Consider the following 26,475-nt stretch of genomic DNA (forward strand, 5'->3'; position numbering starts at 1 on the left):
CGGGAATTCAACTCCAATTCCAAACTTTGCAGCTCTACCAAAAGGAAAAAAAAAAATAATCAAAGAAAATGTTGGGAAACCAGGTGACAAGGCTGATCTGTGCATCTTGGAGGAGGGAACTGCAAGGGAGCTGCCAGCACATGTTTCCATCAGGAAAGTGAAAACAAACAAATAATAGCTAGGCTCTCCGCAAGCAATTAAAGAGCGGGTAATGAAATCACCTGCCACCGACAGAATTGACAAAACATAGACAAGAAGTCACATCAGAGTCTGCCAGAGCATCCCTGGCACGAACAGGGGGCCTGACGGCTGGTGTATATTTAGTGGCAGTGATATCATCTTTCCTAGCAGGGCTCGCCTTCTGCAGCGAGGAGAAGGGCAGCGCTTCCATGACAATGTCAGTGGGAGCTTTAAGAGGAAAGCGCCTGAGATTTCCTTAACAGGGAACAACGCTGCACGGCGGTAGCCTGGGCTACATCACAGAGCAGGAGACGGGCAGGGGCTGCAGAGCACGAGGGAAAAATAACCCACCATAATATCTATACTGGTACCCTAATCACCGGCAGATGACAGTGTAATGAATTGGTGGTTATTCAGGTCCTGTTGACCATTGCTCCATCATAACCTCGGACTCCTCAGAGCTTTGCAGGACGGGTAGAGCTCAGATCACCCATAACATGTTCCCCTAAACACAAATCCTTTTTAGCACAGTAGGGCGTATAACACCTTGGTGAACAGTCCTGTATTTGCACATATGTGCATTATGCTGACAATTTTTAAAAGGCAGAGCATTAGAATACTAATTGCAACAGGTCTTTTAGTCTCTTGCTCCCCCCCAACACTGCTTCACAGCACCAGCAGTCTCCTAAAAAAAAAGTCAGATTCCTCTAAAAATCAGAGACTGGCTTAAAAACCATGAATTAACAATCAATGCTCAGCTTTAGTTTGCTGTTATAAACAGTTAGTGTTAATGACTTTGAGCATTTACATGTCATATTTGACCGCATTCCCCCAGCCCAAGCAGCCCTCTTCCCTCAAAATAAGAATCTCTCAGTCATGCAGCCCAAAGCCATATTACATCTCTAAATGAACAGATGTAATACACCAGGGTAGCCCCGCACTACTCGCCATCCTAAAAATCTTTTCTTTTCCCACTATATTATGATAATTTATTTCACTACTGGGCCTCCCAGGTGATTTCAATCCTCCAGCTTCCAAGCAGACAGAAATGCTAACCTGGCAGAAGAAGTTTAACAAAGAGCCTAAATGCAGTAGTCTCATAAGATCTCGCATCTCTCCATATATTGCATGCTAAGATAGACGTGCAAGGAAAACAGAGAGATACAAATTTCGAAACATTTTCTTTTTCTCCATGAATAACAAATTAGCTAAAAATTCAGAATTTAGGTGGGATTTGGGGAATTCATTTACATCATCACAAGGGGAAGAAGGGGCTTGAAAGCGTCAAAAGATTTTGACTTTTCTATCTCACAGTAAAAATACCTGTAAGAAGAGAGCTAATTAAATGAAAAAAAGAGAAAATGGGAGGTGGGAAGGTCAAATAACCATAAGTGGTTGTTTCATAGACCATAAAACTTTCAGAGCTTTGGAGGTTTGTTTGTTTTGTTTAAAAAGAGGAGAGAGTAGCAATCCCTTTTGTTTTGGCGCAAGTCTGTGTTTTAGTTTGGGGTTTTCTTTATATATTCTTTTTGTAAAATCTTCTCCATTCTGTAAGAAAACAACAAAATGAGTTATTCTCATTGTAAGAGACAGACAAATACTCAAACCTAACAGGATGCCAAGGTCCTATCACTTACCAACACAGAGATGCTGTCTGAAGGGCAGAAGAAATGCATTAGCATGCACGGCATGTCCTTATCGCTCAGGTTAGCTCTATCATCAATATGTTCCCTTAGACCCCAAGGAGGTAAATCGATTGCATATGAAATCCAAAAGAAACCCACAGAAACTTGTAAGCAGTGGGGAAAAGATCAAAGTGCCTGTAGTGTGCAAAACCACATCCACCCCAGCAGAGATCACAAGTCATAAACTCCCCCCCGATAACCCAGCCTTAATCAACCATATGACAAATGAGGCAAACACAGGGAGATTCGCACAGTGCCGGTCATTATGTTTAATTAGATTTCATCAGAACGGTTCTGAAAAATTAATATGACGAGGTCTCGGCCAGTCTCAGTGATAACCTTTTCCCTGACAGCACTGGAATTTGTTGCCAGCATCGGTTAAAAAAAAAAAAAAAAAAAAGTTACAAGAAGTCAAATGCAAAGATAACTCCAGACCACAGCCATGAGCATCCCAGCAGGGTGGGATACCAGCATGGCTGGCAGTCGAAACAGCAGTTTGTATTTCCAGGATGCCATAGATACAACAGCGTGCTGGAGTCCTTTGCCAATGTACCACATCAGCTAGAAAAACAACCATCAGCAAAGCTTCCAAAACCCACCAAAGTCCCTTGGGAGTTCGGTTTTTGTTGTCTAAAGTGACCCAGCCCTGTGAATCATCAGCAGAACATGTTCAGCACGACAGAGTGTAACCAGAGCTGAAACCCACAGATGACTGGCTCCCAACTTTCCCCTCTAGACTTTGCTTCTCTTGGCACCCCCAGGGTCCCAACCTATCTCCCACTGGAGCCTGGGAGTGCTCAACTTGTTTCCAACACACACTTCCAGGCGCACTGCGCCATGGGGGATCCCAGCTTGGAGGCATTGGTGAATACTTGATGCAATGCTGCTGATATATAAGAACAACTCTTACCAGGAGTAATCTCCTGGGATGTGGCCCGTGGAAGGGTTCTCTCTGTTAACACAGAGTCTAGTCAAGCTGTCTCTAGTCAAGCATGGATGCCAACCCAGCTAGCACTTCTATTGCCTTTTGGGGTCTTGCATTGGTATACCACCCAACTCAACTCCTTTTAAATTTAGGAGATGAATGATCATCCTTGGGGTCATAGTTCATAGAATCATAGAATGGTTTAGGTTGGAAAGGACCTTGAAGATCATCGAGTTCCAACCCCCCTGCCATGGGCAGGGACACCTCCCACTAGATCAGGTTGTCCAAGGCCACGTCCAGCCTGGCCTTGAACAGCTCCAGGGATGGGGCCTCAACTGAGGAATAGTCAGTAGAACACTGGCCAGTAAGAAGAAAGCCAAGCAATGGCAGAGACAAGTTCATGAAAAAAGCATCACTGACATTAACCTAGATTTCACACTATCGGGTTATAGTCAAATCTATAGGGTTAGCTGCTGCTATCACAGCTAGCAAGATATCTTCTGGTCACCCTTTGGCACAGCATCACAGGGGGACTTTGCTGGAGCCACAGCTTTGATTAATCATTCTGGTCTAGCCTTCAGTTCGTATTTCTACCCCTCACCCAGCAATGATAGCTCTTCTAATTTCAGAAAGGGCCAAGGACCTGCAGCTCTTCCGTATGGTTTCCTCTAGGAGAGGTGAAAGGCTACTGACAGAGTTTTGGAGAGAAAAAAAAAAAAAAAACAAAAAAAAAACCAACAAAAAACAAAACAAGACAAGTGTCAGACCAAGCAGGAACAGATCCTTGAATCCTGCGTAGCAACACACGTCTTTACTCCCGCAGACACCATATGGGTTGGGGTCTACAAAAACCAGCATGATTCTCTCATGCTTCCCCCCAAGCTTCACACACATGAGTCTAACAACCAGCAATCCATCAAAGCTTGATTGCTCTCAAGCCAGGCTGCCACCAAGACGAAATGAGAGAGGGATGATGAAGCATAGCAAGCCAAAGTCATTAAACCAAAATGAAAGAAGCTCAAGGGGAAGAGATCAAGTTGGAGAGGAACACGGGGGATTTTATTTCTGCTTCCCTTCTCTTGGCTTCACAAACACCACCAGCAGCATTCATAAGTGGTGGATATGCAGATGACGCTAAAGCCCCCTCACAGGGCTTCGCAACCGCCACGCTGATGCCGAGGGGCCGCTGCACGCTGGGGAGTCTGGGTGTGTGCAGGGGAAGAGGTGGAGAGAAGCTCTTCAAATTAGCTCAAGCCAAAAGTTGCTTATCCTAACGAAGGAGGCACATTCCTTTTTGCCTTTTAATTAAGAGCTGGCTCATAAATCAAACCTCTTGTTGCTACGCTTCGGATGTCAGTTGAGGGAAAGGCTCTTTTTGAATAACCAAGGCCCCCTTATGCAAGCTGCGGTCCCTCCTCCAACTCCAGCAACACGGCTAATTATACTACTTCTGCTTGTTGTTATGAACTCACCCTCCCTTTGCCACACCAGGAATTGGGCCTCTGATCACACCCAGAAATGCCCAGCTATGGGTCACAAATAGAGCAAATCTTCCCCCAGTTTAAACATCAGCAGTGGGGAGGAGAATTACAGTTAAACTGAGCATTTCCCTAAGTTTCCTCTGGGGTATCCACAACTTAGTTTAAATTAAAGGGTTCTTAGAGGCGAACTGGGAAAACTATTGAAGGCAAATGGTTTTCACAAAGCAGTAGCCAGAGAAAGAAGCCTGGAAGGCCCGAGTTTAAACTTTTAAGCAGTATTTTTTGCATGCACACACACACACACACGTAGAGATGCACATTTTAAAAATACATTTCAAACTTCAGGGAAAAAAAAAAAAAAAAGATGGATCTTCATCCATGGCTATTCTGTATCCAGCCACTCCAACCCTACTCTGTTGTCTGCACAGCAGTCATCTCTAGCACCTGGGAGACAGGCTAAAGGTGTCATCCAGACTGCAGCAAATAGTCCAGCTGAGGCTCTCAACAAAGCCTTGGACGACATAATGAGTGAACAGTGGGAACAAGGTTGTTTCATGCAGCATATATTCCGTAGACACAATGGGATCCTGTGAAGAACTTCAGAGAGAACATGGAACTGAATCTGGACCTCGTTGTCATGGTTTGTCTTCACCAGCTCTCAGTTCCCAACCTCGGCACCCTTTCTGCTTCCTTCCTAAAGACAGAAGCTGTCAAATTGTGATGTCTACATCCATGCCTACCTGGAGCTGAACTAGAGACCAGTCATATGGCCAATGGGAGAAGGCAGAGGGGAGATAAGCTGCAGAGGTGATTTTGGGCACCGATACGGCTGCAGAATGGTGAGGGGGATAGAGTGGAGGATGGCGAAAGGAAGAGACGGATGCACAGTGCCTTATCAGGGACTTGCTGTTCTTTCAACTGGCTCCCTGATAACATATGGAGCTTAATCAAATATGCAAATGATGTCCTATCTAGAGACACGGGAAATAGAGAAATAAACCCAGAGACCATGCATGAAAACAAGCCGATAAAATGAGGGAGTGGGTAGAAGGTTTCCTCTTTTTGATAAAATTATTTCAAAAGATTAAATTAAAGCAAAACTAATTAGGAGAACCGCACTTAAGCCGACTTCCCGTAAGAAGGGTCAGCAGACAAGAGGCATTCAAATCAAAGGCAGATGCAAGAGGCACTTCAAGGGCTCCCTGAAAAGTCATTATCCCAGTCAAAAGGGAAGGGGATAGAGAGGAGGAAGGAATGACAAGAGCCATTTTGGCTGGGCATCCATCCGGGCATTAGATGACGTGTATGGGGAGTTAAATAGCCTCTCTTTGTCACCCTGGAGAGCAGAAGTAGCAGGTGAATACTAAAGCTGACCACCTAATGTCCCATCCAGAGCACTTCTCAGAGAACAGAGAGACAAAAACCAATAGAAGTACATAGACAGGGGAGGACGAGGACGTATCTGCTTTTCCTTGTATTCTAACCCTACATGGTTTCCATCAACAGCACAGCCACGCCAGGTACTGCAGCCAGAATACTCCACATGTCTTGCCCAGAGCTACTGACACCATGCAGAAAATCCCCTGCCGCGACAAGGCAAGTGACAACCAGCATCACTGCAAACTATCCCCCAGGAGGCTCCAGGACCCATGGATTTCAGCAAGGTAACCTGCAGCAGGACATTGTTATCTGTCGCTTTGTGTCCACCTTTGTCACTAACATCCCCCTGCACAGCATGCATCTTCAGCCTGTGGTGGGAGAAAACCCAGCTCAGCTGTTTTGCAACTGGCAAACTGTCAAATTCAGGCTGCAGCTGCTTAAAGGAAGACTTTGAAGAGATGATGGTACAACCTGCTGCCTTCCCTGCTGCAGTGGGTCCATTGGAGCCCGCTGTTTCTCCTGGAACTGGAAATAGAAGTGCATGGTACAGCACCACCGATGCAGAACGCACAGTAGCAGCCAGCGAGCGCTTCTGGACTTTGAAGTACAGATTGCATCTGGAGGGATTAGACAGTCATTTGCAAATCTCGTTGCACGGTTGTGAGATTCCATCTCTGACAAGACTCTGAGGCGGTGTTAAACCAGAACCTCCAAAAAAAGAGCGGCACTCCACACATGTATACAAGGCACCCAGCAAAAGCACAGCTCAGCCAAACCCTCCGCACCAGCCCGGAGACTGCTGAGTAGTCAGAAAGCAGAGAGGGGTACTTGAGGGAGAGACACGGAAAATTAATCGCTCGCTGCCAAAAAGCAGGCTCTAACTCTTGCTGGGAACAGCAACCTCCCTAGCAGAAAAAAAAAAGGGGGAGTTTTCCTACTGCAGTTAGATACTGCAACAAGCTAACTGCAGTGTGCCACATTGACCAGTTGTAGCTGGAAGTCCCAAAGAAATGGAAATGGGGGGTTTGAAAGATGAAGCACCCACCTGCAGTGACAGAGCAATTAGTGGCAATTTAAAACAAGTGTCAGCTGCACCAGTTCAGCAGCAAATTCTGGATACAGATCCTCTGACGTGGTTTCAGGTCTGGGGGTTTGCAGCAGAGGATGGATTACAGGGTAACCCAGGCTGGAAGGGACCTCAGGAGGTCTCTAGTCCAACCTCCTGTTCAAAGCAGGGTCAGCTGTGAGATCAGACCAGGTTGTTTTGTCCATTCAGGCCTTGAAAACCTCCAAGGATGGAAACTGCACAACCTCCACGAGCACCCTGCTTCAATGCTTGCCTGTCCTCATGGGAAAAAGGTTTTCCTTATATCCAGTTAGAAGTGCTCTCACGTCAGCTTATGCCTGTTGTCTCACATCATCCCACCACTCCTGAATGTGGAGACCCTGCTCCATCTTCTCAATAACCTCCTTGTAGGCATGGGAATGCTGCTGTCAGGTTCCTCCAAGTTTTCTCTTCCCCAGCCTGAATAAGTTCATTTCTCTTCTCCTGTCCTCTCAGGGTAGATTCTCCAGCTCCTGGCCAATCTCTTCACCCTCTGCTGAACTAGCTCTGGTTAATCAACACCTGTTTTGTACTGAGGGGCCTAAAAGTGGGCACAGTATCTAGATACAGTCTAGCTACTGAGTTCAAGATGATCACCTTCCCCTGAATCTACCAGCAGTGACCCTGTTTATGTAGCTGAGGATCTTGTTGGCCTCTTTTGTTGCATAGGCATGATGGTGGCTCATGTGCAACTTGCTGTCTACCAGGATCCCCAAGTCTTTTTCAGGAGAGCTGCTCCCCAGCCAGGCAGTCCTCAGCCTGAATCATTGCAAGAGGTCACTCCTTTCCAGGTGCTGGACTTCACACTTCTTAAATGATTTCCTGTCAACCCCATTGCTTCATCCTGTCTAGGTCCCTCTGGATGGCAGCCCTGCTATTCATCCAGATCCTCCCAACTGACCGGGGCTTGGACTGGATGATCCTTGAGGGTCCCTTCCAACCCCTACCATTCTGTGATTCAGTGACTGCAGCTCTGGGATGAACAGATGCACAGGAGAACCTGCTTCCCACCTCATTTGACCTCTAGCTGGTGAAAGGTCAAGGGCAACAGAAAGATGTCCACCCACTCACAAGGCTTCAGAGAAGCAGGGGGACAGAGACAACACAGCACAGCAGCCTACGACCGGGATGCACAAGTCCTGCATCTTTGGATTTCACCTGTGGAGATAGTATCTGATCACTCAACACTTCTAGGTCATTTTGGACTCCAGCATCACCAGCCAATGACTTTTACATGACCCACTACAAATGGGTGTCATTGCCCAATGTCCACGTAGATTCCCATCCCCTCTCTTTCAGGGCTGCCTCGTGGTACGCCCAAGATGAGCATCAAGTGCCAAGTATACCACAGCTACCAAAATCACAGCTCTCCGAATACTACAGCCAGAAAACTGAACTACTCTTCAGGCATCTGATCTGGCAAAGACCTCTCAAAGAGGGACAGTATATCAAGGTAGGACACAGACAACTGCAGCCTTCACAGACGTCAAATACAGACGGGAAACGGTATCGCTCCATCACAAGTGAGTGAAGCACTCGGACTCCCACTGATTTAGGAAGCTGTGAGGAGAGGCCAGGGCGAACAAGCCCCTCTTGCAGAAACCAGCTTCCCAGCAGGAGCCGGAGCCTCTACAGCATGTTTTCAGAGCAGTCAAGTCCACTTGCCAAACAGTTGGTGAAAAAAAAAAAAAAAAAAAAAAAATCCTGATTCTTACAAAGCAGCAGAGGGAAGGAGAAGGAAGCCGAGTTTCCCTGCTGACATTCACACAGAGCTGTCAGCAGCAGAATATCCTCCAAGGAATATCAAAACCAAGCAGGGTTTCTCGTCTTGTGCGTACTCAGAACCCCCCCCTTGCCTGGAGGGACACTGAGGATCTCTCTTTGCCTGCAGTTTTCACGAGACTGCAAACACATGCATGGCAAACCCAGGGCTCTCTCAGTAGTTCCAGCTCCTTGGACTGGTGGTGAGGTGTCAGAGCAGAAAAGGAAGATATCAGAGCAGAAAAGGAAGATACGTGGTATCCACGTGGATATGTCACAGTATCACCAGCCCACCCAGAGCTCTATTGCCTGTGGGTCTCTGCCCATCTCTTGCACCTTTTCACCTTGCTCAAACTGTTTTGCGTTAAAAACATTTCGTTCCTCTGTTGCCCACTCATAGCACTTGAGAACAATCCAGCTGTGAGGAAGGACCTGACATGCTGACAGTCCCATCAGGATTCAGATGTTAAACAGGATGAACCCTGCTCCGGGAAAGCAGCTCACCCCACATGTAAGGCGGCAATGACTGTAGCAAGAAAACCCATCAAAGCTGCAGGTTTGGGTGTCCTTCAGAGTTACCTTACTGAAGCAGTCCTGACACTACCGTAGACCAAGGTACGTCTTCTCCAAGCCACATGCCAACTCTTTCAATAGCTGCCAGTGGTTCCCACTCCCTCTTCGAGGCAGGCGGCTGTAAACAGCACCGTAGCATCCAACCAGAGCTGTCATCCGACTGATGGGATGGGATAGCCACAGCTACGCGGCCAGAAACCAGCAGGAGCTCAGATTTGCACGTACTTTCCAATCCAATTATGCATTCGAGAAAGCCAGCCTTCCCCAACGCAACGGTGAGATGGGCCAAAATGAGCTCTTAGATCTAAAAACCTCCCTATGGTGTTTTGTCTCTGGATCCAAAGAAGCAGTGTCTCGAGGGTTCGGGGTAATCCAGAGGGTGGTTCATGAAACTGGACAATACTGAGAATTTTCTACTAAATAGAGGTGATACCTGGGAAGTGTTGGCCAGATTTCAGAGCTGTCTGATCTGAATGAAAACCTTCACCCCAAACAGCAGTCCACATCTAAAAAGCCCTTCAAAGACCTCAAACTGGTGGGATTTTATGAAAAATGAAATACAGGCCACAGAGTGAAAGAATTGGTTTTTAAGCCAAATTTCTTTCTCTGCAAGGAATTTAGCATAGAAAAGGCTTTGAGTGAAATATTTTGATGGAATAAAAAAAAAATATTTCTTACAGGGAAGTTTCAAATAAATGTAAGTTACCACTACTCCATTTTTAAATAAGCATTTCAAAATGGATGAAGAGCATTGTTTCGTTAGAAGTTCAGTTCCTAGGGCTGTTCCCAGGTTGACATTTGTAAACTTAAATTGCCCTTTACACCTACATCTACACACAGAATAATTGCAGGTAAGTTGTATTTCTTTGACTGGAAACTATCTGCACAAAAGCAAGGACCCATAAATTGAATGCCTTGGGAAGGAATACAAGGAATACCGAATACTGCTACGCTCCCTTAGTGGTGACAGGTATTAGGGGCATGTAATTTGGCCAGACACACCAGAAAAGAAAAAAAAAAATCCAAAACAAGCATACAAAACCATGCAAAGCATTTCCATGGGTACATCTCTAGTTTTCTCCTGCCACTGGAGCGAAGAGCTAAGCGTGTAACAAGAGAGCGTGCAAAGGAAAAGAAAGCCAGTGGATTTCGGCACCTGGCTGTAAAACAGCCAAGTGGTTTGTAGGAAGCACATACCCGGGAATAACTCCCGTTCCCGATGGCTGGCTGTGCTGCTGTTTGCAGAGTCAAAACAGCCCTTCATTAAACCCAAGTGAAGCTTTCGTATCTCCTGAAAAATATCACTAAAACAGCCCTGGGTTTTGTTCAAAGCACTTCCCATCATATGTAGGAACTCACTCTGTCAACGAAGCCCACCAGGCACCCTGGAGTACACTAAAGCTGTGGCAACGCTTACCAACATGGTACAGAAGCACAGGGAACACCACGGACCAGCCAGAACAGGAGGTAGTTACAGATACTGGGATCTGACCAAAGCACTGCAAGATGAAATATTTCTCATTAAAAAGTACCACAGGATCTTTAATTCCCACAAGTGGTCAGGAGCTGATTTTCCATCTCATCTGGTTTGTCTAGTTTAACTGTTCGGTATAATCACACACCTGACAACCTCTAGTGAATTAGTTTTCTTCATCGTTTCTTTGAGCAAGCAAAAAATATTTCCTACCCTTTGCAAGCGAGAAAATGAGGTACGGGAGGTACACCAGAAGTTTCTGGTAGAGCAAACAACTGAACGCAGCTGTCTCCCAACCCACTCATCCCTGGGCCACCCTTCTCCATCCTCAAGATGCCACCATCACCCATCAGGACTTTAATCCAAGGACGCTGGTTTCTTTACATGAGATATGGACAGGGAGAATTTTTCTTTTCTGTAGGTCTGCATTTTTATCCTATTTATATCTTCATTTTGCAGGGCTAGGCTGTGCTGTGGACAAGCCAGCAGAATTGGAGGGCATATTTCTACAGCACATTATTCAGTGCCTTCCAGTTGGTCTGCACACATAGCTACGTGAATGAGCGAGGGTTGCAAAAATGTATTTTGCCTGGGGCAGTGAAATAGCTGGGGCCAACCTTGTCGTTGTGTTTCGCTCACTCTTTTCCTACCCTATCTCTATCTTGGTTTTTCCTTTTCTTTCTCTCTTTGTTGTCTTGGTTACATGGGCAGATTCCTGATACGCTGCTAGTTTTCATTTTAATGATACGTTCCTGTAAAGCACAATATTTTATTTCAGTTGTGTGTGCCACTGGATAAATTCCTTTGACATATGTGACATTTGTATATCAACTAAGAGATATTGCTTTATGACTGTGGGTATTTTGCAGAGTATTCACAGATTACATACATCAAGATCTGATATGTAGTCTGCATCTTTCGCATAAAAATGCACACACAGAGAAAAAGACTGAAACTACAAGAAAAATACAGAAAGTTTCTCCAAAACCATCTTGTAATTACTTGCAGCAAGTCTTCCAACAACTGAGTAGAACCTGCTATCTTGGATTTAGTAGCTCCTCTCTTCACGCTAGCCAAAATACTGCACTGTAGCTTGACCACGTAGCTGCACCGCACCAGGAGAAAGAGCAGTATGTACCATGAATGGTAGGACTCAACAAGCGGGAAAAAAAAAAAAAAGACGACAGCTCCTGGGCTTTGTCCACTGGTACATGGAGTTCCATCTAATTCTACAAAGCTTATTCCAACTTACCCATAGGCATTTTTTTTGAAAAACATAAATCAAACTTCATGCTAATGTAATGGATTATGCTGGAGTTGCAATACCACTGTAGTATTTCCTTTGCTTCCTATTCCAGAGCACCTGATTGATGAGCCAAGATGGAAAACAAAGCTTCAAAAAAAGTCCGTGAAGTCTTGGCAGGGACCGAGGATTGTCAAGTGAAAATCCTGAGCGCCAAACTGCCCTGTCTGCGGCACCCAGAGGAGAAAACGGGCTGGTGTCCTGAGCTCAGATACCCTCAGGATCCCTGGAGGAAGGCAGCGTGTGGAGGAGAGTCAGTGACTGCAGAAGTCATAGCAAGGACAGGGCTGAACCTGCAGGAACTGGAGGTTTCCAGGAGCCTGGATCAACTGGTCTGAAACACCCACATGTGTTCAGGGGAGCCCTATTTTGCTTTGCATTCTGCCTCTCTGGTGGAGACTTACTCAGCCAAGGAAGATCTCAGCCTGAGACTCCAGCTCTGCTCCGACACATGGACCAAATGCAGTAACTACCGCAGGCAGAATATTCAGCACATTAGGAAAAAGGGAATATAATGAAGCTTTCTCAAATTACATCAGCCAGTTCAGTTCCCCTCTTCTCATTCCTTACCCTATAAGGCTGTCCCCGCTCTCTACCACACTCCGTAAAGGACTAAAAGCTTTCTCTCCTATTTTCCCCTATTAAAAGGAATCAGATCTTGGATTCTGCAATGTGACCTGCAAAGGCAAAGACAGAGCTGTGCCTGAGTTTGCTTCTCCTGAAGCCAAAACAAAAACCAAAAGCTTGTGAGTGCAGAGAAACAGCAGTCATTCTTAACTGTTTAGGTCTTTTGGATATTTACCATTCAGATCTCAGCTACCCCATTTCCCCCTCCCCCAAGAGACTGACTGGAGAACTAAACAGTTTATTATGATATCACAGATGACAGGGAAGCAAAACCTAATTAGTCAGGGGAGGAGATTATTTTTATTACAACTGTTTAAAAAACAATTTGGCTCCTTTTCCACATGCCTGAATAGACTATTAAAAAAAAATAAATAAATAGAATTCTCTTTTCAAAAGCATCAGCAGCCTTTCCTCTGTAGAACAAAGCCTGAGGTATTTGCCAGCGGGCAGGATCCCGTTCCCCTTGCAGACCTGCCTCAGCACGGGGACAATGCCATCTGAATTTACCCTGGTTTTCTTTTTAAGTGAAGAAAAAGTGAAGAAAGATAGAGGAACAAAACCAGAGATTTCAGACCTTCCTTAAGAATCCACGAACAAGTGACTCCCTTCCCCCTTTTCGCTCTGTCAGTCCTATACACAGGCCATAGTGGGTCACCTTCCTCTCCCCAACTTGGAAGTTATTATTTGCAGAAGGAATTCAAAGAGGAATCAACACCAAACCCAAACCCCAAGGCTCTGCCCAACCTCCTTTCCCAGCGTCTCACCCGTCTCCATTATTATGACAAAGCCACAATCTCCTCTCACATGTAATATTTTGCAACACTCCTGGGCTGAGCATTCAGACAAATATTGCCAGATTGGCATAGAGCAGTTGAAATGGATGTAGTGCCCATCAACAGTGTGAGAAGGTCCCTTCTAATCCCTCTTCTTGCCTTGAGAAAACCACAGGTAGCCAATTCCCAGCTTCCACCTCTCAAGCCTCTCTACTATTGCCTTACATGGCAAACTGCAGAGCTACAGCCCTGCAACAGGCATATTTTTAGTGAGAAGCACAGTGAGGAACATAAATACGCTCTTTATTGTATTTGGGTTTATGTGGCATCATCCATAAACATAATGCTCATTATCGTTCAAGACACAGCTTTCTTTTGATGTAACCGCTCTCCCTTCAGTACAACCACCCAGCCTGACCTAAACAGGGCAACCGCTAATCCCATGCTGGGCTCGTGGTGAAATCACAGCCCAGTCACATTGCTCTGAAGAAAGATCTCCAGAGAATGAATCGGCTTTCTTAACAAACTTCAGCTGCAGTCAGTTTTTCTCCAGCATGCACAGATACCCTGTGATCAACTACTTAATTAGAGATGGTCTGAACACAAAAATACTCTGTTGGATGTTAACTGCACCGAGTCTGTCTGTGGCTGGGCCTGTGGTTTGACTTCAGAAACATCCATTTGCTGATGAACAACAATTTGGAAGAAGGATTTTATTCTCTCTCACATCAGCTCCATCCCTCAAGGGTGAAACAATTTTTTTGGCCAACTGAAACATTTTCTATCCTCACAACAGATGATGCACCTTAGAATAAGGACTGCGCACACGCTCTATGCAACACTTTAACTCAGATTTTCATGTTCTTATGGAGATTTGAAGGATCACATTAGGTCTTACCTTCTTGAGCTTCCCACTCTTGGTGCCCACAAAAGCCAGGGAGTGGTTCTTGTAGACATAGGCAATCACAGATGTCATTCTGTCTCCATCCTCGGTGAAAATGGGGAGCCCTCGCACCATGGATGATACTCCCAAGGGGGCATTCATATCCAGGCCACAGAAATTGTCATCAATTGTTAACAGCTATAACCAAAAAGAAAGAGAGTGTGAAAAAATGAAGCCACCAATTCTTTAGACGTTTGGGAAGTCTCCATACAAGCAGACACACCATTGCATAACATGCCTGTAATTTATGGAGGCAGACAAAACAGTGACAAAGGCAGGACTGTAGAAATACAGAGGTGGAAAAAATTCGTCCAAAGTTGCATGATGAGTTACAGACAGAAGGAGAACTGGAAACTTGCTTCTCTTGAATGACAGCCCAGCAGGATACATTACGTTAAGCCTTTTCTCGACTGCTTTACCAGTCAGTTTTACCAGTCATTTTTACCAGTCAAGACTAAGCAATCAAAGACAACGTCTGCTGAAAATGTCTTAAACACATCTAGTTCTGTCAAAAAAAAGTATGCACATCATTCCCATGGGATCCAGAATAAGAACCACTGAGCTAAATCTGTACTGGCAAATAAAATAGACTCTGGCCTGCCCTACGGCCCTGAGGCCCAATAGTAAGGCTTATATCTATGAAACCTAAATAACCACTCCCCTCCCACCTCCAAACCCTGGAGCATCACCCACTCTACATCTTGGAAATTATAGTCCCCCAAGGCATGTCCAGGAATTGTCTGGGAGAGAACTGGTCAGCCCACACCAAATCCGCAGTAGGGACCATGCTAAGGATTAAACACTACAAACGGTGCCCATGCCCCATTTCTGGGGTGTCATTTAATCATATTGTCCTGGGTCCTTCTCTCACACTGTTTGGCCTGGGTACGTCATCCTCCTGGGTCCCCGCTTCTTCCCCATGAAATGGCAATTATCCACATTTATCCATCTCACTGGAGTACTGTAACTCACTGAAGATCTTCAGAGAGGAGGGAAGGTGTCACAGCTGTTATGGGAGCTTTCCAGCATGTGTTGGTGATACCCATGAACTCCTAACAACCAGAGAAAATGTCCTGTTCATTAATGAAGATGCCTAAGCTCTAACACCTGTTGCATTTGAATTCAGGCTTGTCATCACACAGGTGCTTCAACGGGATCCTTGCATGTGGATGCACATTATCTCTGAAGGCGTTTCTTTGGACTTCAGGGAGTTACAGGAGTGCACCAACAGAACAGTATGGACAACTCTTCTACCCTAAGGCACCATCTGGACAGCAAGTGAGGCTAATGCAGGTTGCCAATATGAAGATCTCCATAGAATAAGTCAAAGATGAAGATCCAAATACCACAGTACACAATTGCCAAAGCTGTTGGGCTTTATTAACTTCACCAGGACCACTCACAGATTTGAAGTTAACCATCCACTTAAGATGTTTTCTGGACTAAGGCTTAGAAAGGTAATAATTAATTGTAGAGGAAGGTTGCCTAGTTTTCATACATCAGTAATAAAGGACCATGACTATTTTCCTTGTCTGAGCCCACACCTTTCTGGAAGCATGGATAGAACATGTGCTGCTCCTAATTTGAGTTCATGAGCTGTAAAAGCCTGATAGTTGATTCATTTTATCCTCACCCAGCAATTACAGGGAATAATTACAGATAGTTTTACTGAATGGAAGAATAATGTGTCTTAAATGTATTTATAAATACATAAAACCTACGAGGAATTCAAACAGCGATTAGTAAGGAACAGCTCGCCTGAGCTCTGGCCTGCAAGTCATTAGTGTTTGTGGACTGCCCTTTCAGAGCTAAAACATCAGCTCAAAGAGCAATTACAGAATAGATCAACAGCTTTTGAGACCAGCAGACAGGGTGTTGCTAGTCTACAATGCCAAAGCGTAAGACAAATCTGCATCCCAGATCCAAAAGCCAAATTCATCGGAGGCCCGGTACCACCATACTGATGGCCACGCTTCAGAGAGGCAGGACACCTCCGCTGACAGCACGACTTGCAAAAACTAGGATTCTGTGGATAATGAGAACACAAACAGATTTGTCACATAGGTCAGGATGGAAAAGCTGCAGCTCGATTACACGCGAAGTACAAATGTGTTTGAAGCAGCGACACTACCCAGATCTTTCTGCAAGACATGAGACGCTGACTGTCAGAGATGAGTTAACGAGAGGAGCGGTGTGTTGGTCTGACACAGTGTGACAAGCTTTCTGTTCACCAATTCACTACCCGACACGTCACCTGGTGTGGGATCCATCTCGCCTGGCTTTAGCCATGTGAAACCTAAGTAGCCTACAGCAGTCATCTAAAATAACTCCACAATCAACAGAGGAAAGGAGGTATGTCAGAGAACAAGCTATCCAACCAAACTTTTAATGCACAGGATCACCTTCTGATAGACCCAGCTGATTGCAAAAGGACTCCAGAGTATTCACTCACCCTAACAATAAGATGTATCAGGCTTTGAACAGGAGGATTGGCCATATGACTTCTTGAGGTCCCCTTCAAACCTGAATCATCCCATGGATGTAGGATCTGAGAAGAATCCAGATCTGGAAGTCACGCCCAGTTTGACTGGAAACTTTTAAGCTCTCAAATTAACATTTCAAGGCTATATTAAAACTGTGTATGTGCCCCACTCAAATCAGTGGCCTGACAGGCTGAGAGAAGAATCATTTCAGACTAAACACAAGAAACTCCGAAGCCTTCTACAAACGGCAGAAAGACAAGCAAGGGAAGAAAGCCCTGCTTTGTCATGGTTTAAAGAAAAATGGGAAACAGCTTTTTTCACCACCAAGAGGATGAAAAAAAATCAACAAATTTCTTACCAGTGGATGAAACTCCATCTCAAACAGCAGGAAAACACACCAACAAGCAATGAAACGGTAGCAATCAAGCAGAGCTGGCACAGTCTGAGGCATCCTCCTTGGCGTAGCACAGTTTCCCACACAATTTTGCCGCCCCCCCCGCAGCACAGCCAAAACCAACCGCTCCAGCTGAAGCACTTGGAGACCAGAAAGGACCCATGGAATCATCTGCTCTGCCTTCCTGCACAACCCAAGACCTTGAATATCCAACAGGAGGGGCCTGTGCTGTTTTGCAGGAAGGTATAAGCTCCTTTTATTTGCTCCCCAGGAAGGTCTGAGCCTGCATGGCTGTAAGGATACAGAACTGAGCCGTCTGTAACCCACTCTATCAACAGCCAGGATGCGTTAGCTGGAGTGTATGATTGCTGTAGATGTGTATCAGAGCTCACATAGCCAGAGTAAGCTCTCATCTACCTGCAAAACCCTAAGAGGATATAGACCCAGAGATCCCAGCATCAACCACAATAACCTGTGGCCAATCTGCAGCACATCTCCAACCTGTGAGGCTTAATTAATCCAGCTGCCAGAGATTAGTTCCTCCTCTGTCGGACTGGGCCCAGCTCCAGCTGAACTCTTAATGGGGTTGATATCATGGTTTCCCCCCCCACACACACAAAACTGACTTTAAGTCCATTTATTTAATTTTATTTCCCTGAGATTATTTACACAAGGACACATCCTTATAAGAAGGCCTTATAAGAAAGATGGGGACAGACTTTTTAGCAGGACCTGTTGCAATAGGACAAGGGGTAATGGCTTTAAACTTAAAGAGAGTAGATTCAGACAAGATATAAGGAAGAATTTTTTTTTTTATTATTTATTTTTTTTTATTTTTACAGTGAGGGTTGTGAAACACTAGCACAGGTTGCCCAGAGAGGCAGTAGATGTCCCATCCCTTGAAACTTTCAAGGTCAGGCTGGTCAGGCCTTTGAGCAACCTGATCTAGTTGAAGATGTCCCCGGTCATCACAGGGGTGTTGGACTAGATGACTTTAAAGGTCCCTTCCAACCCAAACTATTCCATGGTTCTGTGATCCAAGCACCAGGCCAAGGATGAAGAGTGAAATCGGCGGTTTCTCCTACATGGCACTGTTCAGATGAGATCTAGGACCACCACAGCACACCCTAGCCTCTGAGACACACAAACTAGCCCGTGAGGGCAGATGAGGCCATGGTGTTCACCCACACGCTGTTGCGTGGGTGCCAGAGAAGCAATTGCAGAGTTGTGGTTTGCGATGTGGACAACCATCCCCCAAGAACAGAAGCAAGGCCAGCAAGCCACGCACCACATGAAAACTATTTTCATTTAACACATTTGGGTTATTTCCCCTGGGGATCATCTGCAAAAAAATGCCAGCAAGCGAAACCCTACATATAAACATCACCCAGCTTCTGTGCAGCTGTGGCTCTCAGCTGCACATGCGCCTTTGTAAAGACAGAAATACAGTCATCTTCTTCAGCAAAGAGAAACACGTAAGGAAGTTTGGATTTATGATGAAAGGGTCAGGAGTTGCAAGCACAGGTTTATTTTCAATTCCAGACACTCCTAGCAGCAATATAAAGTAGCCACGTTAAACTCTCTGGAGCTTCTCTGCTTGGCAATTTCACGTTAACGACTTTCCAGAATGAAAGCGGAGGTGAGGACATGAATTCACTCTGCTTGCAACACTGCTGCCTCACCGGCTGGGATATCAGGGAGGGGCAAAGGGAAGATCTAAGGAGGCAGGAATGGGATCAGCAATTCTCGCATCCTGAGCAGTTAAAATCTAACCCAGAAATTCACCACGCAGTCTGTAGGTAACTGGGAAGGGAAGGGAAGGGGGGCCTTGCAGTTGAGATGTTGGACTGGAGACAATCAGTTCATCATCCCACACCAGGTTCCCACCTGCAAAAGGGGGAATATTGCTCACCGCCCCTCTGCCCCAGGAAAGCCGCTAAACACAGGTTTATGAGGTGCTCTACATATCCGAAATATCTTCATGTGAGAATGATTGGCAGCTCCCAGGGCGTAAATGCCCTCCTGAGTCCCACCAGCTGCCTCTCCATCTTAGGGTGATGTGCAGGGGGGAGCCAGCTGGTGAGAGGCTGCAGTCTGCTCCTGCCGCCGCTCCCTGCATGGGCAACCAGGGGGTTCATCTGCAGCCGTGACACCATGGCCAAGTGTCACATTCACCAGTGAAATAAGAAGGATGTGCAAAAGAATGGGCCTGATTTACAGGAGGATTCTGGCAGGCATTTGCCTTCTCCAGGATTAAGCCTATCAAATAAACAATTAACACATCCAAGCCCTCCTGGAGAGGATGGTTTTACAAGGCTGGTGCTGGCTCAGTCCCCGTGAGATTTGCTGAGCCCCAAAAACCCCCAAACTCAGCAGAAGGGTTAGAGCTCTGATTACAACACCTCCTTCCCCATCCTCATCCTATTCCCCAGCAGAAGCGAACACTTTGGCATTGCACGAAGGGCTGGAGCACCAGATATTAGGGGGCCAGTACAAACAGTGCTCATAATAAACTGCAGTTGTCCCTTAAACATCTGCTTTAGCTATTTGCCTCTGAAACAACCCCTGATAATCAAATACAGCCTAATCCATATTTTGGGAAAAGCTTCGATAAAGGATTAGCCATCCCTCATTCCTCTTTGCTTTCAGTCTGGCGAAATCTTCCTCCCTAATCAAAGCACCGGGGCCTTTTTCCAGATATCTCAGCAGGCTCCAAAGCAATTCCACAGACTCACTGGGGATAAAGGCCATCCCAACGGCCAAGTCTCGCCTTTGATTTACAGCTAATACCTAACAGCCCTGTCTTCATACGGTGGCAGGTACTTGGCTTCTCACTCTTGTTATCTCAGGCTTGGCTACGCCAGACGATGGAGGGAACGCATATATTACAGCTGTCTGTGCTGCCAGCAGGGCCAGGGAGCCAACAGCAATAAGAAATCAACAGTAATATGCATCCGAGACTTTGCAAGGAGATATCCAAGGTCTTTTCCATCACCTGACTGCAAGATCTTCTTTCCTTCCTGACTGCAAGGACTGAGTGAGGGTGAGGGTGGGCATGTATCCTACTTAACAGGATGTTTAAAAATCTAGAGAGATGGAAGCCCTAGGAAAATGGAAATGGCTTCCCGTTTAAGAGGAAACGGCCTCAAGTTATGCCAGGGGAGGGTTAGATTGGATATTAGGAAAAACGTCTTCACCAAAAGGGTTGTCAAGCATTGGAACAGGCTGCCCAGGGCAGTGGTGGAATCACCATCCCTGAAGGGATTTCAAAGATGTGTAGATGTGGTGCTGAGGGACATGGTTTAGCGGTGGGTTTGCCAGTGTTAGGTTAATGGTTGGACCTGATGATATTGAAGGTCCCTTCCAACCTAGATGATTCTATGATTCTAAAATCTGTCACCAGGAACTTCACGGTGCCTGAAGAGATACAAGCTAGGAAATGTAGTGTCTAGATCACCTAGTGGAGGGGTGAAGCATAAATTGCTACCCAGAGGAGCTGTAAATGATGGAAACCACCTCCCTGCAAACCACAAGTCTTTAAACTCCAACAGCAGCAGCGTGATACCCAAGGCTTGTGTTTCTCCTGTTTGTCCACACATGTCCTCTTGATGGTATCAGCATGTGCTTCACTGCTTGGTGAACTTCTGGTTAGATGCCTCTTTGCCGTACTCCTGGTATTAGTACTTTGCTTTCCTTAAGCTGGATTGGCTCTGCCTCTGACCTCCTGCAGTAAGTATCTCTGCTACTGGCCATGCTGCCTCCGAGTCTTTCTTCTGACTCCTCTGAGACCAGTGGACTTTGGTTTACCTGACCTTCTCCCTACCATCTGTGCTGTGACCTTCAGCAGAACCATCCTACTTCAGCCCATTGGATGTGTCTAACTATGATGTCCTAGTGCAGGATGGAGACAGCCCCTCTGACTTTCACCTCATGTCACATCATTCACATAATTTGATGCCTGTTACTGCCTTCCCCATCACATGCATTCCTGATAGTGGGCCAAGAAAAAGGCTGTGGGCTTGCCCAGTGAGCCTCATCGGCTGTAGACCTTTGTCATCTGTGATTCAAAGCCACAGGGAAATTTTGTGGGCGAAAAGATGAGAACCCTGGGCCACCAACCAAAGATAGCATAGATCACCAACCAACCCACTCTTCAGCGGTTAGCCTTCAGTCTAACGACATACAAAAATATCCAGTACCGTTTCCCCAGGGTGCGCTGTGATATAATGGAAGCTGGATAAAGAGCCAGCATTTGGAAATACATTATAATTGCACGCTGCTTTTCACTTGTGCAACCACAGCAATGGTTACCATGCAATTACATGTCACCATATACAAATGACAGTGCAGTTACTGTAACTTTACCAATTACAGGGAAATTGCACCCACTATGCTAAGAGGTGTTCATTCAAACATAATTCAGGAACGCAAGAACGGGGAGGGGGGGAAGTTACCCAAATTGACTAGATCTGGTACAGGCGTTTGGTTTTTAGGTCTGTAGTTTAAGCATCAGTTCAAGGACTGGTGTCAAGTTTCCAGAGTGCTGCAGAATCTTAATGTAGTACAGACTTTTTATGCCTGCATTTATGTCCCTGCTGTACTGTGAGCATAAGGCTTCCAACAGTCTACACCATGTACCTCCACGTCGTAAAATTTGCAATTTCCTGAAGAGGAGGCTGCTTTTCTTACAGGGACCAACAGGTTTCTTTAGTCTTCGGGCCTTTTGCTCAGCAGAGCTGGCTGATTATTAGTAAGCAGTAATTGTTGCTATAAATTTATCATCCTCTAAGTCCCAACTTTTGGAATGACTAGTGTGCCATAAGATGCATACAGTGTATGTTGCTTAGTGAATCCCTAAAGACTTTCTAGACCCCCAAGAGTGGAAAAATTTAAGCCATACTGGCAGTAAGTTTGCTTTTCTTATTTCCTGCTGTAGACCCTGGAGATGCAGACCACAGCTTTCAGGGGCTGATGACTCTGTGTCACGGCCACAGGGCCAGTGAGCAGCAAAAGCAAATGCTTTTCAGCCCAAGGCTTGTTCTCAAACTCTTGTTCCCACTTTTGCTATGCGCGTTGCCTTACTACTGCCATGGGACTGGTCAGCAGCAGCATTTCTGCTCTGGAAGCAGCACTGGGCTATCAGAGGGAAAAAGTTCATGCCCCCATGAAGGGAAGTCTCAGATTGACCATCTAGACAAGCACATCATAGATATCAAGTAAGAAAAAATGCCCTCAGCAAAACAACATTCTTGCTTCTTGGTCATTTGCATAGAAGACACTCCTATCATTACAAGTCAAGGTGCAATTAAGGATCCAGCCTGAAACACCAGCAGGTTAATGAATCTGTGCTACTGGCAGATGGTGTACTGATCCCAGCTTCACCATATCCCTCAGCTCCTATGTCAGCTTCACCTCCAAGCGTCTGCCAGGAGAAACAGTCACACTCTGTCAAGGTAAACACGGCAAAGTGCAGAACAGACTCAGATACCTGGCAATATTTTCCAGTGGGATATTTACGCTCTCCATATTTGGATATTGCGGTTTAAGTGATATTTCAAGTGCCTTGGTTAGACCCCAAGAGCCTGATATAGGCAGGGAAGAGGGACAGTGCCTCCAGCAGCAATGCAGAGTGTCAAACTGAGATAGTACAAACAGTCCCATTTATGGAGGTCCTCACAACCCACATCCCAAACACCATCGCTATGTCAGCCAAGTCTCCCTTTCGCATACGTCTTTTCCACCCCCTCAAAAAGCTTTCTAGCATTACAATTCCAAATCTCAGCATTAGCTCACCAAGCCATGCAGCCAGGGTGAAAATCAGATCCCGGAGGTGTGTGGTCTCTGAGGTTCATCCCCTCACAGGTGGCAACTGTATCTACAAACAAGAAGGATGGACGGGACCTGAAAAGCAGCAGCCGTGACTGTAAAAGGAAGCTGAGTTCTTCTGCAGTCCCATAAACTTCCCCTTGCTGGCTCAGAGGCTGAAGGATCATATGGATGAGGCACTGAAGGATAAGCAGAGGAATATGATCTCTGTGGCTCTCTTTGAGTGCTTTCTATGAGCTTTAAAAAATTCACTTATAATTTTTCACACCCCCAAAAAAGAGATTATTGAGTGCGGAGGCTCTGCCTTTGAAACCGCCATGGTCTATTGGGTAAATAAGCATTTAGGGATTTTTCAAAAGTGAAGTATTGATCAAATAAGCTGCTAGAGCTCTTCTGTAAGAACATATTCTAGCAGCAAAGCTGTGTTACGCACCTGAAACACAGTAGCGCTGACTTCCCCTGATGCTGGTGTACCTGAGATGGAGAGTAAGAGTCCCAGAGAGAGAAAATATTAGGTGAAAAGGGTTTGCTGCATAGGCAGAAAGACACCTTTTGAGACAAGGACAAGTGCTCACCAGCTGCTGTGTTTTACCCTAAAGGACATTGCATTTTCATGATCGGCCAAAGGTTTTCTATATAACAAATTCCTGGAAACATCAACCGTAGTGATGAGAGAGGTGTAAGAGGCTGGAGCTCTATCCTCTGTCAGCTGTGCCCGGTAATCCTGAGCATCCTTGCCGTACCGTGGGTTTCTCTCAGGCACGTCCATCCAATAGAGACACCTAACAAAGAGACATTCCCTTCCCCAAGTTACAAACTCTCATGTCCACCTTCCCCCCATGGACGCAACAGCCACACCGCAGGGCTCTTCTAAGGTCTCCACAACAATATCATCGCTGTCTGTTGCGTGCAACGTCGAAGGGTGTAGGAGCCTTCTCTTGCCGACCTGTCCTCCCTTTCACAGACAACGTGCCTGGCCCATTATCTCCCGACACTTTCTGGCAGCAGAATGGTTAAACCGGCATTTCTGGAGCATTTCTGGCAGCTGCCAGGCACCCCTCATTCCTATTCCAGTGACGCACACCAGCACCTTGCCGGATAGAGTCCAGCTGCCTCCCCTACGCCGGCACCACCAGAGATTCTCCACTGAATCACAATTACTATAATTATTATTTTGTTACACAGACAAAATAATCATTTGGGCTGCAAAGTGCCACGCGCACCAACAGCGCTATATAAATTAAACAACAACGCTGCTTTGCATGCAAGCGACACCTTCACCCGGAGATCCCAGAGCCTCTTAAAAGCATTAATTAAGTCTCGCCGTGGTCCTGCGAAGGTAAGCTAAGTGTTGTAATGAACGACATGTATGTGCGGTTGCTCTTCAGCACGGGGAAGCTGAGAGAGCTCGGCCAGGTATGAGAGGCTTGCTCACCAAAAAACGGAGAGCCGTGCCGTGCTCCGGGGCTGCGCGGGGAGAACCGAGTTGTGCCTGGTCCCATCATCTCGGGGAAAATGAATTTAAAGCAGCCGGGTTACCAGTTTAAACAAGAAACTAAAACGCTCGAGCCCCTGAAAAGAAATATCTCCCCACTTGCTGCCTCTAATCTGTGCAGACCTTGGTACTTGAGGAATTCAGAGCGCTTGTGTCAGCCGAGTGTAAATTCACCCGAGCCATTAAGCTCAAACTCCTCCTGCATCCGAAAGCGGGACTGCGCAAGCGGAGGGCTGCGGCTGGCCCTCAGGAGCAGGGACACCATTACAATTACAGCCCTGTGTTTCTTGGCCCGGGATACCGACCAATAGCCCCGACCCATTGATAAGTGCTGGGTCATTCCCTCATTAGGAGGAGTACATTTTTATTATTCCCTTCTGCACACTCCCTCGCTCTGCCTCTCCCACTCTCTCTGTGTGTCTAAATACGCGCCTGGCTAATATCGCTTGTTTACAGGATAAATCAGCTGAACAAATCCTATTATATTTTGGAACACTGACAACGACGGGGTAATGACATTGAAACAGGGAAAATACGATGTTGTTCCTACTGATCTAATGTCACCCACATGCTCTATCAGCTACGCCAGCTCCAATACTGCATGGAGGAAACAGAGGTCTCTCTGTCTTTCTGCGGTGCCACCGTTTAGTTGCGTGCATATCTGGGTGTCTTGCCTTTCCTGCCTTTCAAGTACATCTTTAAATATTTTAAATATTATTAGAATCTGCACCATAAAGCAGGAAACATTGGGGCTGCAATGTTTGCTAGCTCCTAAATTGAAGCAACCGGGTGCTGGTGGCACGGGGAAGATGTTAGGTCCTATGTATTGCATGGTGCTCTGCAGGAGAAAGATGCAACAAAGGTCTGCATTTCAGCAAGCTACATTCATCCACTTACTGACAGTTTTCTGTTCAATGAAGCAGAGCTGAAGAGAAGGATGGTTCGGAGGTAGATATGTGCAGGACACCCAGGTCCCCAGCTCCATCCTGAACTTGGACATATCTACCCAACCCGGTCCACGCTGGCTCTGCAAACCCCACGTTTCATCCCAAAGCTGTTGTTGCATTACCCAAAGACTGGGCCAGTGCTGATAGACTGCCTCTCAAACAAACTTACAGCCAAACCATATCCCACACTAACACAGTCATGCAGATGCCAGGCTGGGAGTGTCTGGGGCAGAAATACGGTCAGATGAGACTTGGATATCTCTCTGTAGGCACAATGGCCTTTCTCATCTCCATCTTCAAATCAACCAGTCATCAGGATGGACAGTTCCAGCAGCTGAATTAATCCTACCCAGTATAACGGTGACCCACGTTTCCGTGCAGTTTGATAAATTAAGAAACATGCTTAATTCAGGGGGGAAAAAAAAAAAACCCAAAAAAAAGACCTATGGTGTGTAAAAACTGGAATATAAAATAAATACAGACATGTGCATCAGATCGTTCCCAGAGGCTAAACATCTTCACTGACTCTCCAAGTACTCAGACAGACCCTGCACTGTTTTTCACCCCGACAGCTACACTTGCATCAGGCAAAGGAGAAAGGGTCTGTGCAGGATTTGGCCCAGAAAGCAACGCTGAATCCAGCATACCCTCAACCCCCTCCTCAACAGAACGGTTATTGTACAAACTCCCGCACTCGGCTGCCCCCAGTCCGGAGGTGCTTCAAATAGCATTGGATTCATGAAGGGAGCTGGAGTCGCTTTGCTTCTCCTGGGTTTGCTTGCTGCTTTTTTTTTTTTTTTAAAAAAAAAAAACAAAAAAACAAAACTATTTCACAAGCATTCACAAGCATTCCCCTTGGCCCACTCAGTGACCTCCTGGTGAGGCAATAGGAGGTCAGGTTTGTGAAGTAGCTGATCTCCTGGCGTGGAATTGAATGTGAGGAGATCATATGGAGCCCTCCAAAAATGCAAGGCTGAACCATGGACGACCGCAGAGCTTAACCACAGAAGAAAACAGCCTGGGTCGCTGGCAGGGGAAGCAGCAAAGATCAGTTCCCAGAAACAAATCTAATTGTCCATGTGGCAAGACACGCAGGCAAACTGCACAAACAGTGATGGAG

General features: G+C 46.1%; 1 protein-coding gene across 1 annotated transcript in view; it reads right to left on the reverse strand.

Annotated features, from left to right (window-relative positions):
- PLXNA4 (plexin A4) overlaps positions 1-26,475 on the reverse strand; it is a 443,814-nt gene that overhangs the window by 407,895 nt on the left and 9,444 nt on the right. Inside the window, exon 2 of the mRNA XM_009882970.1 lies at positions 14,166-14,348. Within this exon, the coding sequence (XP_009881272.1) occupies positions 14,166-14,348 (183 nt within the window). The remainder of the gene's footprint in view (positions 1-14,165; positions 14,349-26,475) is intronic.

Source organism: Charadrius vociferus, unplaced genomic scaffold (genome assembly GCF_000708025.1).
Source record: "Charadrius vociferus isolate BGI_N301 unplaced genomic scaffold, ASM70802v2 scaffold32, whole genome shotgun sequence".
Classification (NCBI taxonomy): Eukaryota; Metazoa; Chordata; class Aves; order Charadriiformes; family Charadriidae; genus Charadrius; species Charadrius vociferus.